Genomic DNA, 19,658 nt, shown 5'->3' on the forward strand with positions numbered 1-19,658 from the left:
TCCACAAATGCTGCCTCAAACCAAGTCTGGTATTAGTGAGGAGATGCAGAACAGGATCATTCAATGGAAAGGATTTGCAAGGATGAATCCTACAGACTGGAATTGGTTCATGTCAGTTTAATGAGGAGTAAGGGTGATTCTGTAAACCTCAGCATTTCCAGGTTAAGATGATGGGCAAGGAAAAAATTTATTCAGAATTTCTAATCCTGTTTATGATGCAGTAGAAAGAGCATGAACTCTTTGTGAGCACAGGATTTGGACCCCAAGATTGCCACAGCGAAAGTGTTTTGTTGGCCAAAGGATAGGAAACAGAGGGCAGGGATAGATGGGCATTTCTCAGATTGGAGACAAGTTGAAAGTAGTGTTCTCCAAAGTTCAGCGTTGGAGCCCTTGCTTTTTCTGATGCACATGGACGATTGGAAATGCGTTTAAGGCAAAATCTCTAAATCTGCAGATAATATTAAGCTAGGAAGCACAGTGAATTGTGAGGATGATGCTGAGTGGTTTCAGAGGGACATTGACAAGTTGGCCAAATGGACAGGCATCTGGCAGATGAGGTTCCAATGCAAAGAAATGTGAAGTGATGAATTTTGGTTGAGGAAACAATGAGAGACAATATAAGCTCGGTGGTACAACAGTGAGGGAGTACCGGAGCAGAGGGACCTCAGGGTTCACGAGCACCACTCTCTGAAGGTGGCCAAGCAAGTTGAAACCTTTGCTAAGAGGGCTGACAGGATCCTTGGATTTATAAATAGAGGCAGAGACTATAAAAGCAAGCAAGTGATGCTTAGCTCTACAAATCATTGGTCAGATTACATTTGAAGTGCTATGTTTAATTTTGGATACCTCATTTAAGGAAGGATGTTATAGCCCTAGAGAGAGTGCAAAGGAGATTTATTAGAATGATACTAGGATTGAGGGATTTGAGATACAAGGAAAGATTAGGGAGACTGGGTTTATTCTCCTTGTGCAGAAAAGATTAGGAGGTGACCTTATTGAGGTGTTCAAAATGATGACCAATTTTGACAGGGTGAAGATGGATAGACTGTTTCCATTCATTGGAATGTCAGTAACTAGGGGTCACAATTTCAAGATTGTCAGCCAGACAATGAGGAGTGAGGTGAAAGGCTCCTTTACTCAGGAAGTTGTTCGGATTTGGAATGTGCTGCCTGGGACTGTGGTGGAGGTGGATTCCTCCTATGGAATCAAAACAAAGCTGGGTATAAATATATTCGATTAATTTGGAGGGCGACGGAGATAGGGCTGGAGAATGGGACTGGCTGGATAGCTCTTTCGGGAGCCAGTATAAACACAATGGGTTGAATGGCCTCCTTCTGGATGGTAAGATTCTATTCTATTCCACATTTACAGTAAGACCTGGTCACTTGGGTGGTGCACTGAAAGGTCATCAGGGATCTTTATCTTGAAGTTTTGAAGAAAGGTCTCACATTGGAGGTGTACAGGACTTTAGTCAGGCTACACTGGAGTACTGTGTTCAGTTCTGGTCCCCACATTATAGGAAGGGGGTTAATGCACTGGAGGGGGAGTGCAGAGGAGATTCACCAGAATGCAACAGTTCAGCAATGATGAGGCTAGATAAGCTCAGGTTGTTTTCATTGGAGCAGAGGAAGCTGAGAGGGGAGCCCGATAGAGGTGTATAAGATGATGAGGGGCATAGACAGAGTGGCTGGAAAGCAATTGTTCCCTCAGTCGAAAGGTCAAGAAAAATTTTAATGTGAAAGGCAGGAGGTTTGGAGGGGGCTTGAGGAAAGATGTTTTCATGCAGAGGGGAGTGCGGTCTGGAATGCACTGCCTGGGAGGCTGATCAAGGTCAGAAATCCTACAACCTTTAAAAAGTATTTGGATAGACATTTTCGGTGTCATAACATTCTAGGCTGTTGACCAAGTGCTGGAAACTGGGACAAGTGGAGGTAGCGGTATATGCTTATGGTACAGACTCAATGGGCTGAAGGGTCTTTTCCATACTGCATGATTCAAAGTGTTAACTCTGTTGCTCTCTCCACAGGTACTTTCAGACCTGTCGGGTATCTCCAGCCAACTCTGTTTTTGCAGATGTAACAGCAATATTGGCTAGAAGGTATTCTGTGGAAATCCTGACCTGATAGAAAGAGCTATGTAAATGCTGACTATAAGCTTCATATTTACTCAATTCATACCATCATGACCATAACACGTTTGGTTTTATCTCCCACCTGAACAGCACTCTCGGCACCCCTGCACCATATGGGCCTCAACAATTCAAAAGCTGATTCATTACCAAGGGCAATTGAGGAAGGATAAGGAACATGGGCTCAGACAAAAATGCCCACATCTCCTGAATGTATTTTTTTTAAAAGGTGATCCTAATTTAAATCATCCCCTTTTTTTCAAGATGTCTTGCTAAAGTCACAGTTTTAGAATTGATTAGACTAGATTAGTGCGGCACAGTGGTTAGCACTGCTAGCTCACACCGCCAGAGACCCAGGTTCAATTCCCACCTCAGGTGAATCTCTGTGTGGAGTTTGCACATTCCCTGCATGGGTCCGCTCCGGTTTCCTCCCACAGTCCAAAATTATGCAGGTCAGGTGAATTGGCCATGCTAAATTGCCCGTAGTGTTAGGTGAAGGGGTAAATATAGGGGATGGGGTCTGGGTTGCTCTTCGGAGGGTCGGTGTGGACTTGTTGGGCCAAAGGGTGAACTCATTTATCTCTCCACTCTGCCTGTATTCCTGATGAAGGGCTTTTGCCCGAAACGTCGATTTTCCTGCTCCTCGGATGCTGCCTGAACTGCTGTGCTTTTCCAGCACCACTCTATTCCAGAATCCTTGTTGGGCCGAAGGGCCTATTTCCACACTGTAAGTAATCTAAAATTCCCTACAGTGTGGAAACAGACTGACAGCAGTCAGCATTTACCATCACCACCATACACAGCATTTTGACTGAAATACGTCCACAGGCCGCAGCTGCTCTCCAAGGCATCAGAGCAGGTGAGAGTGTGTGGGCATTAAGAAGTCCATCAGAGGCTTCAAAAGTGTCTGGTGAGTGAATTAGTTCAGGCCTCAGGCTGTTGTTTGTGGACATTGATCGAATTATGGTGGTTGGGTTTATCAATCGGTCACCCAGGATGCTGCAAACCAGACCATCAACGAAGAGAATGCAGCTTATTCTAGCTGGGCTTTGAACCTATTAACTGCAAATCACATAGCAACCTCTGTGTATTCCCACACCCCTCTAGCTCTCCCAAAATTCCCAAAGTTATACCCTTTCATTCACCTAAAAAATCAGCTTTTGATTTTCCCTTGGTTGAGAAGCTGTCAATCGTTAGCCTGTGATAAATTTCCCTATTTCAATGACTATTGAATTGATCAAAGCCTCCAAAACATGATTCATTTATTTGGATTTCTTCTCTCTGTAGCTTTCCCTTTCAAAGTTAAGGGTGCACAAGGCTTACTGCAGAATGAATTTATAGATAAGTTTATTGTTTGTTTGTTGATTCTCACTCCTACCTCTCTCACCTTGCTAACTGTGGTACTTTTACCCTTTAACTTGGAAAGGCGTGCAACAATTTCATTCAGTTAATTGGAACAAATGCACCAATTATGTAAATACATCTCATGTTGCTGATCAGCAGATAATTAGACGAAACACATCTGTCCCCTCACTGGGGGGATATGAAAGGAAATGTGCCGTTGTTTAGGTGCAGTATCCTGGGACACCGTATTTTTAAACAGTGCGTTTATTAAGCTTGTACTGTTGTGATTTGTCATTAATTAGAATGTTCTCTTGCTGCACTTGTTGAGAGAATCCAGTAGAGGACTTCACTGAGCCAGTCAGAAGATTGTAAATGGTTTACGAGTGACTTAGATACATACAGTATATAGCACCATTCTCACAAAGACTATTTAAAAATGTCGGGGGAGTAGGCCATTTGGCCCTTCAAACCTGCTGCCCTATCTTATTATCATGGCTGACCATCTATCTCAGTCCCTGATTCTGCTTCCTCATTGACCTCTTTAGCCCAAAGAGCTGTATCTAACTCTTATCTAATGGTCACCATGTATTCTTTGTTCATTGTTGTTAAAAAGTATCTGTCATCCTCATCTGGTCTGGCCTACAAGTGACTCCACACCCACAGCAATGTGACTGACTCTTCATCACCCTTGGGGCAATTAGGGATGGGCAATAAATGCATCTAGAGCACAAGGATGCAGAAGTTATACTGCAATTGTACAAAACCCTGGTTACACCCCACTTGGAGTACTGTGAGTGATCAGGGTACCACATCTTAGGAAGGATGGATTGCCTTGGAGGGAGTGTAACGTAGATTTACAATAATGATACCTGGACTTCAGGGGTGTGGTTATCAGGAAAGATTACCACCTGATGAAGGACTTGTGCCCGAAACATCGAATTTCCTGTTCCTTGGATGCTGCCTGATCTGCTGCGCTTTAACCAGCAACACATTTTCAGATCAGGAAAGATTACCCAAATTAGGCCAGTTTTCTGTAGAATGTACAAGGTTAAGGAATAGTCTCATCAAAGCCTTCAAGACATTAACAGGAAAAAAACTGCGTTGATAAAGATAAACTATTTCCACTGGTTGGGGACTCGAGAAAAATGGTGCATAGTCTCAGAATGGCCAGACTGTTCAGAAGCAATTCTACACACAAAGGGTGGGAGAAATTTGGAACTCTCTTACACAAACCACAATGGATGCTGAATCAGGTGTTAATTTTAAATCTGAGATAGACCTTTCTTTTTGTTAAGCAAAGGTTTAAAGGGATATGGGCCACAGATTAGCCATGATCTCATTGAATGGTAGAACAGGCTCGAAAGGCTGAATTGCCTCCTCCTATTCCTATAAATGCTGGCCTAGCCAGTGATGCCCACATCCCATGAACGAATAAAACAACTGAAACACAGTTGATACAAAGAAGGCCATTCAGCCCCTTGAATATCTTCCTCTGTTCAATTAGGACATGTCCCTTAAGTCTAGATTATTTACAGTGTAGACACAATAAGTCCACACTGAGCCTCCAAAGAGCAACCCACCCAGACCCATTTCTGACTAATGCACCTAACACTACAGGCAATTTAGCATGGCCTATTCACCTAACCTGCATATCTTTGGACTGTGGGAGGAAACCCACAAAGATACAGGGAGAATGTGCAAACTCCACACGGACAGTTGCCTGAGGCAGGAACTGAACACAGGTCGCTGGTGCTGTGAGGCAGCAGTGCTAACCACTGTGCCACTCATCTTAGCTACCCATCTTGGTTTCTAAACCTTAAGAGAGAAAAATTCTAATCATCTCAGCATTGAATTTTTCACTTGATCCCAACCACATCCACCGCCTGATTCACAGACACCCCTCTCCTCACTCTATTTGTCCCAAAACTGCAACTGTTTTGGAAGGGGGGAAGAGGTCCAGATTTCCATAACCATGTGAAAATATTTCCTGACAAGATTTCTAAAGGGTGTAGCTCAAACGGTGCTCTGTGCTTTCCCTCACTAAAGGAATACGATTTCTCTATGAGTCGGTGCATTACTTACGCCAGCTTTTGAAGCTCGTTAATTTATATGTGAAGACTTATGTTTTATAAAGTCCTTGTTACTCCTGTACAATCTGGGTCTTCGATTTAGTGTTTGGCATAAATCCAGACATTAATTGCCACATGAAAGTGGTTATAATGATTAAGATGCGGGTTTCTCTGCTATCATATCTAATGATTATGGTCCATAATGGAGATCTATTGTGTTTTATTGCCTAGCTCGGTTCTTTGATCTGTTCCAAAATTGTGAAATAGATATTACCAGCACGGACGAACGTAAGAAACCAGAGTAGGCCATTCAGCCCTTCGAGCCTGCTTCGTCAGTCAATAAGATCATGGCTGGTCTGATGAGGCTTTAAGTCCATTTCGTGCCTGTCCTCCAAAACTATTGACTCCATCATCAATCAAATATCTATCTATACCTGAAATAACTGTGGATGCTGGAAATTAGAAACAAAAATCAGAAATGCTGGAAAAGTTCAGCAAGTCGGTCAACATCTGTGCAGAGAAGTCAGGGTTAATGATTCAAGTCCAGTGACACTTCCTCAGAAATGATGGTAGCTTCCTTACCAGAAATATCTGTTTAACCAGGCCCTGAATATATTCAATCACCCAACCTCCAAAGCTCTCTGGGGAAGGGAATTTCAAACATTAATGATCCTCAGAGAGATTAAGCTGTCCTTGAACTCTATCTTAAATGGATGACTCTTTATGTTTAAACTGTGTTCCCTGGGGAGTGGGCAGGGTTGCCCTAATGAGGGGTAATATTCTCCCAGCAACTACCCTGCTCAGACCTTCTGAAGTGTCTATTCTTCAATAGAATCATCTCTCATTCTCCTGATCCGCCAATGAATTTGGGTTGAAGAAGAAGAGTTGTCAGTGGCCTGACTCAAATGGAAACAGAACAGGAAGATGTTTCCACGGAGAAGGGATCCTTAGATGTTTTAGTGTCATAGAAATTTTACAGCACAGGAAGAAACCCTTCTGCTTATCTGTGCCAATTAGTCTTTAACATCCATCCATTCTAATATCATGTTCCAGCACTTGGCCCATAGCCTTGTATGTTATGGCATTTCAACTGTTTCTCTATATAGTTCTTAACTATCTTGAGGGTTCCTTGTTCTATCACCCTATTGTTAGTGAGTTCACAATACCCACAGCTGTCTGGAATAATAGTTTCTTTTCCCTCAACTGCTCTTTAACCTCTTTCCCTTGACAGTGTCTCCCCCCCCCCGCCCCCCAGTTATTGGCCTCTCTGCTAAGGGGAAAGCTTCTCCCGATCTATCCTGTCTCCTCTCCTCAGAGCTTTGTGCATTGGGGAGGTAATGGCCTAGTGGTATTAGCGCTAGACGATAGTCCAATAGCTCAGCTCAAGTTCTGGGCATCCTGGTTCAAATCCTATCATGGTGGAATTTGAATTCATTAAAGAGAATCTTGAATTAAGAGTCTTGTAATGACCATGAAATGATTGTCAGAGAAACCCATCTGGTGGCTAATGTCCCTTAGGGAAAGAAATCCTTACTTGGTCTGAACTACATGTGACTCTCTAACTGGAGGTTGACTCTTAACTGCTCCCTGAGATGGCTACGTTTCATGAGTGAATTAAAAAAAAACCTTAATCAGATTCCTCCTCAGTCTCCTTTGCACTTAGGAAAGCAACAGCAGTCTATCTAGTCTCTTTACATGGCTGAAACATTGAAGCCCAGGCATTATCCTGATGAATCTCCTCTGTAACCTCTCTAGTGCTATCACATCCTTCCTGTAGTGTGGTGGGCAAAACTCCATACAGTGCTCTGGCCTAATTAACGTTATATCCATCATGACATCATTGCTCTTATATTCGATGGCTTACCTAATAAAGACAAGTATCCGATATGCCTCCTCATCCAGTACCACGGCAGCATGCTCCCTCCTCTGAAGCAGAGAGCCATACTGCTGAATTGGCACCACTCCAAAATTCCTGGTTCATCACTTTGTGGAGTGGGAAATAGGGGATAACAATAAATGAGATGGATTGATCCCTGGATCTATTTCTCTGTTCATTGTCACACTCAGTGATATCCTTGTTAGGACAGGAATCTCTGATCACTAACTCTGCTGTCCCTTGCTTGGGAAGCCATGTGCCTGCCCATCTCACCCACTAAGCCAACCCAGGCTGTACCCAACTCAAAGTTCCACACAAAACACATCCTCATTTGGGTCTCAAGTTTTGAAATAGTTGGAATTCAAAACTTTTTTTAACAGGTATAATTCTGCATACCCACAGAACTGTTAGTAATTTCTGTGTTGTTTGGATTATCTAGAATAACAGGTTAAAAAAAGGAAAAACATTGATATCATCCAAAGCTAATGTATATTTCTCTTCTTCCTCTTTGGATGATTGACTTGAACCGCTGTTACAGCAGTTACACATCCTATCAGTCTCATTCCCTCCCTCACGTCACCGTCACACGCTGACAATACAGTCTCACTCCCTGCTTGTCACAGTCTCACTCCCCCATCACAGTCTCACTCCCCCATCACAATCACAGTACTCCAATCACAGTCTCACTCCCCCATCACAGTCTCACTCCCCCATCACAATCACAGTACTCCAATCACAGTCTCACTCCCCCATCACAGTCTCACTCCCCCATCACAGTCACACTCCCCCATCGCAGTCACACTCCCCCATCACAGTCTCACTCCCCCATCACAGTCTCACTCCCTGTTTGTCACAGTCTCACTTCCCCATCACAGTCTCACTCCCGCAATCACAGTCTCACTCCCCCATTACAGTCTCAATCCCTTTGTCACCGTTCCTCCCACAGTCACAAAGATGTGCGGGTCAGGTGAATTGGCCAAGCTAAATTGCCCATAGTGTTAGGTAAGGGGTAAATGTAGGGGTATGGGTGGGTTGCGCTTCGGCGGGTCAGTGTGGACTTGTTGGGCCGAAGGGCCTGTTTCCACACTGTAAGTCTAATCTAATCTAAAAACCTCATTAGCACAGTCTCACTCCCCTTAATCACAGTCTCACTCCTGCCCATCTCATTTTTGACTGCTCCCTTTCTCAGGAGATGGATCCCAACCTAAGGGATTGCTCTATAATGTAAAAAGTTTACTAGTTATATGAGGAGTGTTATTTATGTGATTTATTGCTGATTTATTTTGACAATGTTTGTTTTTTTTGGTGGGGTCAGATTAAGTTTTTCTCGGGGTAACATGAAGGGGTTGTGTTTTGAAAGTAACTGTTTCAGCTTTGAAGGCTTCTATTTTGTTACATGCTGAGTTCGTACCTTTATTTTTCTGTTGACTGTGGGAAATGAATATTCTTTACTTGAAAGGTTTAAGTTGGGTTTCAAGATCCATTTACTGGAGGGGTGGGGACAGGGGCCGTGTGGGACCCTGGCAGATATGTAATGCAGGAATGCCTTGCCAATCCTGGAGTCAGTAGGGCAGGAGGTCAGGTCGCTGAGCATTCAGTGACCTCATTTATAATCACGCGACATTGAGAAATTCCAAGAAAGGGTCACCAGACTGGAAACGTTACCTCTGCTTTCTCTCCACAGATGCTGCCAGACCCGCTGAGCTTTGCTAGCAAGTCCAGTTTGTATTTCTGATTTCCAGCATCTCTGCAGTTCTTTTCAGTTTGAAAAAAATTTTCGACACGAGGGTTACAGAGCGAGTAGTGGTGGTTGCCTTTCCCCCAGACTGGGGGATTTCAAGGCTAGGGGGCACATATTTAACGTGAGGGGAGAGAGATTTAAAAAAGGACATGAGGGGCAAATGTTTTACACAGGGCGTGGTTTGTGTGTGGAATGAACTTCCTGAGCAAGTGTTGGATGTGATTGGTTGATTTATTCATTTATTGTTGTTTGTACTGAAGTACAGTGAAAAGCTTTGTTTATGAGCAGTGCAGGCAGATCATAGTAAGCAAGGATGTACAGAACAAAAGATTTAGACGGAGGCAGACAATAACAGGGTGTACAAGGGAGATCAGCGTCAACAAGATCAGCATTAGTAAAGGCTAGAGAATCCATTCATCAGTTTGATAATGGCTGGGAAGGAGCTGTTCCTGAATCTACTGGTGCACAATTATAGCGTTTAAAAGACATTTGGACAAATCCATGAATAGGAAAGGTTTGGAGGGATATGGGCCAGGAGCAGGCAGGTGGGAGTAGTTTAGCTTGGGGTTATGTTTGGCATGGACTGGTTGGACTAAAGGGTCTGTTTCTGTGCTGTATGACTTTATGATTGAGGCTAAGAGTGTGGTGCTGGAAAAGCACAGGTCAGGCAGCATCTGAGGAACAGGAAAGTCGAAGTTTGGGGCTCTGGATGCTGCCTGACCTGCTGTGCTTTTCCAGCAACACACTCTCGACTCTGATCTCCAGCATCTGCAGACCTCACTTTCTCCTTTATGATGTGGGCTGCCTAACCGCAATTCCAACTCTGACCATAAGGCGGGGTCTGTGACTGCTGTTCAGGCAGCTCAGGGACATTCTACTGGGGCACAGAAAAACTGGGCAGACCTGGTGTTAGGAGTCCCTGTCCCTCCCCTCCATCCCCACATCTCCAACTCCCCCCCCCCCCCACCCCCACCCCCGTCCCCCCGCTCCTCCTTCCCACCAACACATAATCTGTGGTAAATGACAAGAGGATGTGTCCCCTCATGGGAGAGTCAAGGGCCAGAGGGTATTGTCTCAGAAAAGGGAGGGGGGGGGTGACCCTTTTAAGAGAGAGTTGAGAAGAACTCCTTCTAACACAGTTAGATTCAGCACGCTCTCAGAAGGAACAGAGCAGCCACCAAGCACAGTCGTCCTGCTGTCTGTGACTTGCAATCGTTGCTGACCCAGGTTGGGGAGATGCGATTTCTCCCACCATAAAACTGGGCTGCTACTGGAGCACACCTCCCAGTTTTTTGTTCTACCAATACACAGAGAGGGTGTGTTGTATGAGACAGCAGCAGCCAGCACTCTGTATGTAGTAAATCCCCTGATTATCTTCAAAGGTTAACCATAAACATTCCCCAGACACATTCCCATTCGGAATCAGGGAAGAACGCTGTACACCAGTGTCTCCAATTTGAATATGAAGGAAAAGTGGCATTAGAAGTTATTAATAATTTAACCTTGGCATCGTGCTGCATTACTTAAGTGGGAACACCTGGGTGATGAACAAACATTGTTTATTTATTCAATGGAGAAAAGATAATGCTCGTCAATATTTAAGTAATATGCAGATCTGCGCAAGAAAATGGGAAAGCATGTTTGACGTTCAGGCACAAATAGTGTTTAATAATTAAATAGTCTGAGTCTTCACAGAAGTTTGGAACAATTCATGCCGTTAACTGAGAGAACACAGAACACAGCTAACAGCTAAAATCCATGTTATATCTCAATGTTACAAACTGTTTTTTGTAACACTTATACACGAGTATCAACTTGCATATGCCTCGCAGTATCTTCCCACTGTCATCACTCCAACAACAACTTATATTTCCTGGGCGCCTCTCCCATAATGAGACCCCCCACATGGATGCAGGGTAAAACAATCGATGATGATGAGCTGCAGAAGGCAGAAATAGGTAAAATGGCTTCCAAACTTGGTCCAAGGCTTTAAAGAGGAAAGGAAGGTGGAGAGATTTAGAAGTGATTTCAAAGTTTGGGAGCTGAGCAACAGAAGGTATGGGTGCCAGTAACAGAGCAATTAAAACCACGGGATGATCGAGGTCAGGATGAGAGAGAGTGCAGATATCTCCAGAGCAGTTGGAGGGGATTGCAGAGATAGGGAGGGGGTAAGGCCATGGAAGGATTTGAAAATAAGGGTGAGAATTTTATATTCATGACAGAGAATCACTGCAGGTCAGCACAAAACAGGAGAAATAGATGGATGTACTTGGTATGAATTAGACACAGGCAGAAGAGTTTTTGAATAGCTTCCAGTTTACAGAGTGTGTGAGGTCAGCAATATGTGTGCTGGAATAGTTAGAGTTCACAAAGGCACAAGGAGCTACTAAATCAATAAAGACTGCATCATCAAATGACAATTGTGAGTCATTAAACAATGTAAAGAAGAAACTAATGGGTAGGAGAATGTCAAGTAAAAGTTCCTCTCTGTTGCCTGTTCCTATAAATTCAGTTTAGTCTTGTATCCGCGATCAAGCAAGGATTAGCGTCCTGCTAAACCCATGAACTCCGAGAAGACAAGGGCAGTAGATGCACATTAACACTGTCACCTCTAAGTTCTCTTCCATGTTATACAATCCCCTGACTCAGAATTATATCACTGTTCCGGGGTCAATAAACTGAGTCACCCTCCCCAACAGCACTGTTGGTATACCAGCACCACACGGACCTTCTTTAAAAAAAAGCTAATTCATAGGATTTTGGCATCATGGCATTTATTGCCCATCCCAAATTGCCCAGAGGACAGTTGAGAATTAATCCCATAGCTATGGGTCCAGAGTCACAAGTCAGTCAGACCAAGTAAAGATGGCAGATTTCCTTCCCACATGAAGGGCTTGTGCCCGAAACGTCGAATTTCCTGTTCCTTGGATGCTGCCTGACCTGCTGCGCTTTAACCAGCAACACATTTTCAGCTTCCTTCCCACACAACCAACACGGTGTTTTCCTGACAATCAACAATGTTTATATGGTCACCAGCTCTTTACTCCAGATCCTTATTCAATTAAAGTTCCATCACATGCCATAGTGAGGCTTGAACCCACATTGCGGGAATATTGCTCTGAGATTCTGGAATGTTAGTCCAGCGACATTACCACCGTGCCACTGCCTCCCACTGTGCAGCAGTCCATCACCACCTTCCGAAGGAGCAGTGAGGAGTGGGTAAATGCTGGGCAAGCCAGCCACACACACATCCTGGTAAGCATTTGTTTAAAATGTCGAGCTAAGTTATCCTTCAGACTTTTATCAAAATGTCATGCTGAAAGAATACCTTTGCTATGTATGAACTGGCTTGTTGAGTAGTCTCAGAACATTTTCCAAATTGTTGGACTCTACCACACTCCTGTGAAAGGTCTAGACACTTAATGCTCAGCATCAATGATCGAATGGAAAGCTATCAACATACAGGTGAGGAAAGGAACTAGGCCATTTGGCCCTTCATGTCTCTTCCACCATTCAATAAGATCATGGCTGATCCAACTGAAGGCTGGGCATTCCTACTATTGGCAATTGAGGAAAAGTTGGATTCCAGAGGTTTACTGATCAATAGATATCTCACATAATGGACAGGGCGGAATGACAATGACTTTGAAATGTCTGACACCTTTGTGATGGGTCTGAATCTCTGAGGCCTGATGATAGGGAGGAGGAGAAAAGGCTGGAACCTGGTGGAAGTCTTGGAGATCCCGCTTGGTTGGCTGCTTCCTTCAGTCCCTATTATCCCATCCCCGCTCCCATCTGAGAAGCCTTATCAACCCATCAGCAGCAAGCACAAGACAGGGTGTGCCTCTGATCTGACGAACAGTTCCTTGCAGTTCTGATGGGTCCTGGGAGTGGCATGGTGGCTCAGTGGTGTCACACAGCCCCAGGGTCCCAGGTTTGATTCCAGCCTCAGGCAACTGTCCATGTGGAGTGTGTTGAAGTAACTTCCTTTTGCATTAAAGCAACAGTGGAGAGTGTAAAGTAACCGGTTGTTTTAGTGCCATTGTATAACGGAAAGTTCATTCATTTTCCAAATGCTCCTTGCAACGAAAGCGATGTTGGGTAGCCATTGGCCAGAGAGTTGGCGGAGGGCGGGGGTTGGGGGGGGAGACTGGGGACAGAGATGCTGTTGGTGGTTGGCCTCACAAGGTGGCACGGTGGCACAGTGGTTAGCACTGCTGCCTCGCAGCTCCAGAGACCTGGGTTCAATTCCCGCCCCAGGCAACTGTCTGTGTGGAGTTTGCACATTCTCCCCACAGTCCAAAAATGTGCAGGTTAGGTGAACTGGCCATGCAAAATTGCCCGTAATATTATGTGAAGGGGTAAATGTAGGAGAATGGGTCTGGGTGGGTTGCTCTTCAGAGGGTTGGTGTGGACTTGTTGGGCCGAAGGGCCTGTTTCCATGCTGTAAGAAATCTAATGTATATGTAACTAACCCTCCAGGAGTGTGTCCAAACAGAGTTGGCAACTCCAGGTTCTGTGGAAGGCAATCGCAGTTGATCAGTGCGGCCCAACCTTTGAAAATGGGGGATGTCAAAGCCATTGAAGTGAACCACTGAGTCCACTCAGGACCAGGAAAGGGAACAGTTTGTAAATACCTCCACCTGAGTCCAGTAAATCAAGAGAATTTGTCTGCAGTGCATGTTTTAACTAAATTCAAATCCATTAATCTTTACCGATCAAGCTTTTCAGCCAGAAGCACATGGTAACTACTTTATTACAACTCATTAATCATATTAGGTTCTATTTATTTAAAATTATGGCTTCATATTAACCTCTGAGCAAATCCTGCCAGGGTGGCTCAGTGGGGCAATTGCATTTGGAGGCACGTCTTGCACTCACCTCAGCCAATGGGATTCCTTCAGGGGGACGACACTGAAGCAGAACTTCCTGCTCGATCGATACCTCTTTCCCCAGTGGCTCCTGTTCAAAGGTCTTCCGTAGATCTGAACAACAGATGAGACAGGTCATTAACCTCCAACTTACAGCAGTAAATGCTTACAGGTGGGAAAGGCAACCATCAGCAGATGGCAACACCATCAACTGACTGTGTTGCCCTTATGATGTCACCAATGCCACAGTTTAATGGTACTAGAATGGTAATCCGGGACAATTCATAATGGTGTGAAGGTGTAGGGGTACTGCACCTTTAAGAGAGTTGAAAAAGCTAGCAAGGACTAAGCGAAGAACAGAGAGTCCAGGACAAGGTAACTATGTAACATTTAGTAAAAACAGCTAGTGTAGCTGGGTTGTCATGAGACAAAAACAAATTCAAATTCAGCCAATCAGCTTAAATTATGCCCCAAGATATCAAACTCCAATCAAGTTTGAATTTAGTATTTTGACAGTATTAAAACCAATGAAACGACCTGATGTTTTGGGGCATAAATATCCGACATTTTGAACAGTTAGCCAGAGCAGCTAGGAGAACTGTCAAAAGACCAACTGATCTAGGCTGTGAGTGAGAGCTCTCTGAGAGGTACCTGTCTGGAGAAGGAGTTTACACGGATCTAGGCTGTGAGTGAGAGCTCTCTGAGAGGTACCTGTCTGGAGAAGGAGTTTACACAGAGGGGAAAAAAAACTGACACCAACCTGGACAGAAAATCTACAGAGGAAATGCAGGAAAGCTAACTGGTTTTGAAACATGATTATTTTTCTGTAAATCATAATTGGGATTTATTTTATTGGACAAGTATTGTAAGGAGGATATAAAATATAGGTTTAAGAGAAAGGAGTTGTAAATAGTTGTTCGTTAGTATTCTCTGTTAGACATAAAAAAAAGTTAATGTTTACCTAAAAGAGTGACTTTTGGGATCGTTCTTTGGCTCTCGAATTTTAACAGATTATTACACGGGATGAATCTTATCTGTGTTGCTGGTTTAAATTAGCAGAGGAGTATCGTATCAGTTAACAATGTGGGCGGTCAGAGTCTAAACCTCAGTCTGAGTGTTTGATTTCACTCAACTAAAGCAACCATTGGAGATGGCCAACAAAGAACGCTTTTTGCAGAGAAAGAGGATATTTGCCCCATGGTGCCCAGCAACTGGTGCCTCTCCCCTCCGCCATTCCCCTGGACACTGCAACCTTGGAAATGTTTGCATGCTCGTCCAATTCCAAAAAGCAATTGTTTTTCTTTGTGTTGTCCTTGTGGCTTTTTGCCATCCACTTCAACTCTGCATCTTCTGCCAACAGGAAGAGCTACTCTCTGTCTACTCTGTCTCGATATCACATAGCTTCAGATACCTCTTCTCCATCTATTCCATCACTTTATGGTTGTTGTGTGGCATGATCTGCCTTTACTTCACACAAAACAACACTTTTCACTGTACCCAGGTACATATGACAACAATAAATCAAATAAGACAACATCATCTGTCAGTTATAAAACTTACGTTATGGATTTCCTTACAACACACAATGAGTTTAGTTTAGCTCACGTTAATTCTGATATCTCTCTCTCTCTCTCTCTCTCTATACCTTCTCTGTTCTGCTACCCTGATGCACCTTGTGTGGTACAAACTGCCTGTAGAGCACACAAAACAACACTTTTCACTGTATCTCGGTACACATGACAACAATAAATGAATGAATGAATCAATTAGTCTCTGAGACAATGGGTTATGGATTTAAACTAAGGGTCCTGAACACTTAACCAAACCTGAGACCTCAGTGCAGTGTTGAGGTGCTGTTGAATGGTTGGAGGTGCTGTGTTTCAGAAGGAACATTAAAATAAGACCCTCTTAAAGGGATGTAAGAAATACCACTAAGCCATTTCAACAGAGAGCTCTTCCTTGATATCCTGGAGAATATTTCTCCCTTAACCAACATCCCACAAACAGATTATTGGGCCAATATTACATTAATGGCCATCGTATTTCCTACATTACAACTGTATTCCTGATGAAGGGCTTTTGCCCGAAACGTCGATTTTACTGCTCCTCGGATGCTGCCTGAACTGCTGTGCTTTTCCAGCACCTCTAATCCAAAATCTGGTTTCCAGCATCTGCAGTCATAGTTTTTACCTACATTACAATAGTGACAAGTCTTTACAAAGTTTAATGTCTATAAACTGCTTTAAGACATTTGGAGTATGTGAAAGGCACTAAATGAATGAAATTACTTTAAAATCCTTTTGAAACAATGAGAACATGTAGAAATGATAAAAGCTCACATTTTAATAAATATATTTGTCTACCAATTGAAATAATGTCCCAGTAGATTAATGCAGAGTCAGAACATGTTGAAATCTTGCGTAGTGATAATAGAATAGAAGATATGAACTGGGGACAGGAACACAATCTATAGGCCGAAAATAAAACAAAGAACTACAGATGCTGGAAACCTGAAAGAAAAACAGAAATTGATGGAGAAATGCAGCAGGTCTCTCAGCAGAGAGAAAGTAGAGTTAACGTTTAGAGGCCAGTCGTCCTACTTCAGAACTGATAGTAGCTCGGAAAAGATAGTATACATGCTGATGATAGGAGGGAATGGGGAGAAGGAGCGAGCAAATAGATAGAGATAGAGACCTGAGAGACAGAAAGCAAGTTACACACACAAAGCGATGATTGATAGTAAGCCAGGGAAGTAGGAAAGCTAATAATGGGGACAATGAGTAGCTGACAATGGGTTGGCTGAGCTGAAAGCAGCCTACATCACGACAATCTACAGATAACATGTGTAAAAAAGAAGAGAACTCTGAGGACAAAAAAAATCAAAACATTATCTTCAAACTTAACAAACAAAAAAGGTGTTGGAGAAACTCAGCAGGTCTGGCAGCATCTGTGGAGAGAGAGTCAACGTTTCAAGCCAGGTATAACATTTCTTCAGAACTGAAAGAAGATTCATGTTAGACTTCAAATGTTGATTTTGTTTCTCTTTCTGCAGATGCTGCCAGACCTGCTGGGTTTCTCCAACACTTTCAGTTTATATGTCAAATCTCCAGCATGTGCAGCACAGTGCTTTTATCGTAGTCCCCAAAGAATTAGCAAATGGCCCTTTACATGCCAGCCAAAACTTGAGGTTGCCAAAGATGTAACATAATGTTTTGATTTTCTCCTTGGCACAGGTGGTGAGCAGGGAATGTGTGGGTGACACCTGACTGGACATCTAGCCCTTGATTCTGCCAATATGAGGAACGGCTGAGGATCCAGGGATTGTATTCATTGGAGTTTAGAAGATTAAGGGGAGACTTAATAGAGACATACAAGATAATACATGGCTTGGAAAGGGTGGACATTAGGAAATTGTTTCCATTAGGCGAGGAGACTAGGACCCGTGGACACAGCCTTAGAATTAGAGGGGGTCAATTCAGAACAGAAATGCGGAGACATTTGTTCAGCCAGAGGGTGGTGGGCCTGTGGAATTCATTGCCACAGAGTGCAGTGGAGTCCGGGACGCTAAATGTCTTCAAGGCAAAGATGGATAGATTCTTGTTGTCTCGAGGAATTAAGGGCTACGGGGAGAACGCTGGTAAGTGGAGTTGAAATGCCCATCAGCCATGATTGAATGGCGGAGTGCACTCGATGGGCCGAATGGCCTTACTTCCACTCCTATGTCTTATGGTCTTATAGTCTTATAGCTTGCAGCACAGTTCATTTTGTAACTGAATCAAAACTTGTGTCTCTTCGACAAACATCCTGTAAAACAGGCACTCTCCCATCTCCCAGGGTGATTTTAGTTTTACAGAACTGGGCTGGGTTATTAAAGGAGGCTATAAATGGTCTTCGGATGAGTGACATGCTCCTTAAATTGCTCCCCTTAGTGTCTCCATCCTCTCTGGCTGTCCTCTTCCTTAAAGATGCTCTCGTATATTTACCCCTTTCACTAACTGGATCATCTGCTCTTTCTGACTTTGTATCACAGTTTGTTTCTTACTCTGATGCAAAGTGGGATAGAATCATTGGAAAACCTAATGCACAGAAAGAGGCCATGCATTGTTTTGATATAGAACAAAGAACTGTGGATGCTCAAAATCTGAAACACAAAACAGAAAGCGTTGGAGAAACTCAACAGGTCTGGCTGCATCTGCGCAGAGAAAAAAAATAAAGTTAACACTTTGAATCCAGTAACCCTTCTTCAGGACATTATTCTGGTAAGCTAAGTGGGGGCTACTTAAATGCGGGGTACTGTTGTTGTTATTTCAGGGGTCAGCTGAGGGTGTGATTTCCTGAATGCCCACAGCAAGTGAGGCTGCAGCAGTGTGCACGTTGTTAGCACTGTATTAGTGCAGACTGTGCAATGGTTCTTTGTAAGCTGCAGAAAGCTTTTACCTTGTGAGAGATTGGACAGCAACGATGTGCTTTGATTCATTGCACCTTCGAAAGTGAACAAAGTACTATTTGTTGGACCGTCAATCTTGCAATGATTTATCAGTTTCTATGGGAAAAATCAGATTTTTTTGTCTTCCAGTAGTCCCATTACCAACATTTGACAACTGCTTCAATCAGTGACATGATGTGTCATTGTTGAAAAAAACATACATGGTGCCCCATTCTGGTTTCAGCAGATGTCTGGAACATACAGCCCTAACATTGCTAGGCATGCCAATGGGCCAGTTTTCTCCTGATCCTGTTCCCTGTATCAGCACTATCAGCTGCTGTAGGGTTGGGGCTACAGTGATTGTAACAAGGTCAGTCAGCTGGGCATCATCGAATACAAGTTCCCTGACTGAGGCTGTTAACCTGGTCTAATCAGGGAGTCCAGGCTGGCAGATATAAACAGGAGTGTTCACCAACACCCTTGAACTGTTCAGGGAGAGGTGGCCAACACAGGGAGTGGAGTGCATTATTTCCCCCTGCAACTCTATTTTGATTTAGTCCCTGCCCTCCCCTTCAGTGTTTGATCACACAGCATTGCCCTTTGATGTGAAGGGCACTGCTTGTCACTGGCCACCCGGGTGTTTTCCTATCCTCCTGGTGGTGGAAATTTGAATAAAGATTCGTGCACCTTGTGTCTTTCACTGTGACTCACACCTGCACAAACACACACCATGGGTGCTGGCAGAAAAATAAGCACCACCGCAGTTAGGCAGTAGTGTGGGGGTAAATAAAAATAAAAAAAAAATAAAAAAGAGAGAGAAAAACAGGAGTGTCGGGGGGTCTGCTCCCTTTGGGAGCTGGTTCTGTGCTAGTTGCATCAGGGTCATGTAAATAAAGGGTGTCAGGATATTGGCCTTTGTAGAGTTATTTCAGGGATATGGTGACACTGGGAATTTGACTCCATAAATGCATCCTTTACAGGTAGGTCATAGAAGTTGATCAGATTTTCCCAGTCGATTTCCAGTTTCTTGATTAGATTTGAATTGTGAGTGGGAGAGGAGTGTCAGATCAAGTAAGTGAAGGCAGGTAGTCAGTAGCAGGCCTGAGACCCCTCCCCTGGTGGCCTTGGGTGGGTGAGGTCTACCCTATCACTGGACCAGCCATCAGACCCTCTCCCACACTTGTAGCTTGGCTGTGTTTTCAC

At 43.8% G+C, this 19,658-nt stretch overlaps 1 protein-coding gene across 1 annotated transcript in view; it reads right to left on the reverse strand.

Annotated features, from left to right (window-relative positions):
• Nucleotides 1-19,658, reverse strand: part of LOC132833296 (netrin receptor UNC5C-like) — a 149,346-nt gene that overhangs the window by 89,293 nt on the left and 40,395 nt on the right. Inside the window, exon 4 of the mRNA XM_060851461.1 lies at nucleotides 14,040-14,143. Coding sequence (XP_060707444.1) covers nucleotides 14,040-14,143 — 104 coding nt within the window. The remainder of the gene's footprint in view (nucleotides 1-14,039; nucleotides 14,144-19,658) is intronic.

The sequence above is a fragment of the Hemiscyllium ocellatum genome, chromosome 36 (genome assembly GCF_020745735.1).
Source record: "Hemiscyllium ocellatum isolate sHemOce1 chromosome 36, sHemOce1.pat.X.cur, whole genome shotgun sequence".
Lineage (NCBI taxonomy): Eukaryota > Metazoa > Chordata > Chondrichthyes > Orectolobiformes > Hemiscylliidae > Hemiscyllium > Hemiscyllium ocellatum.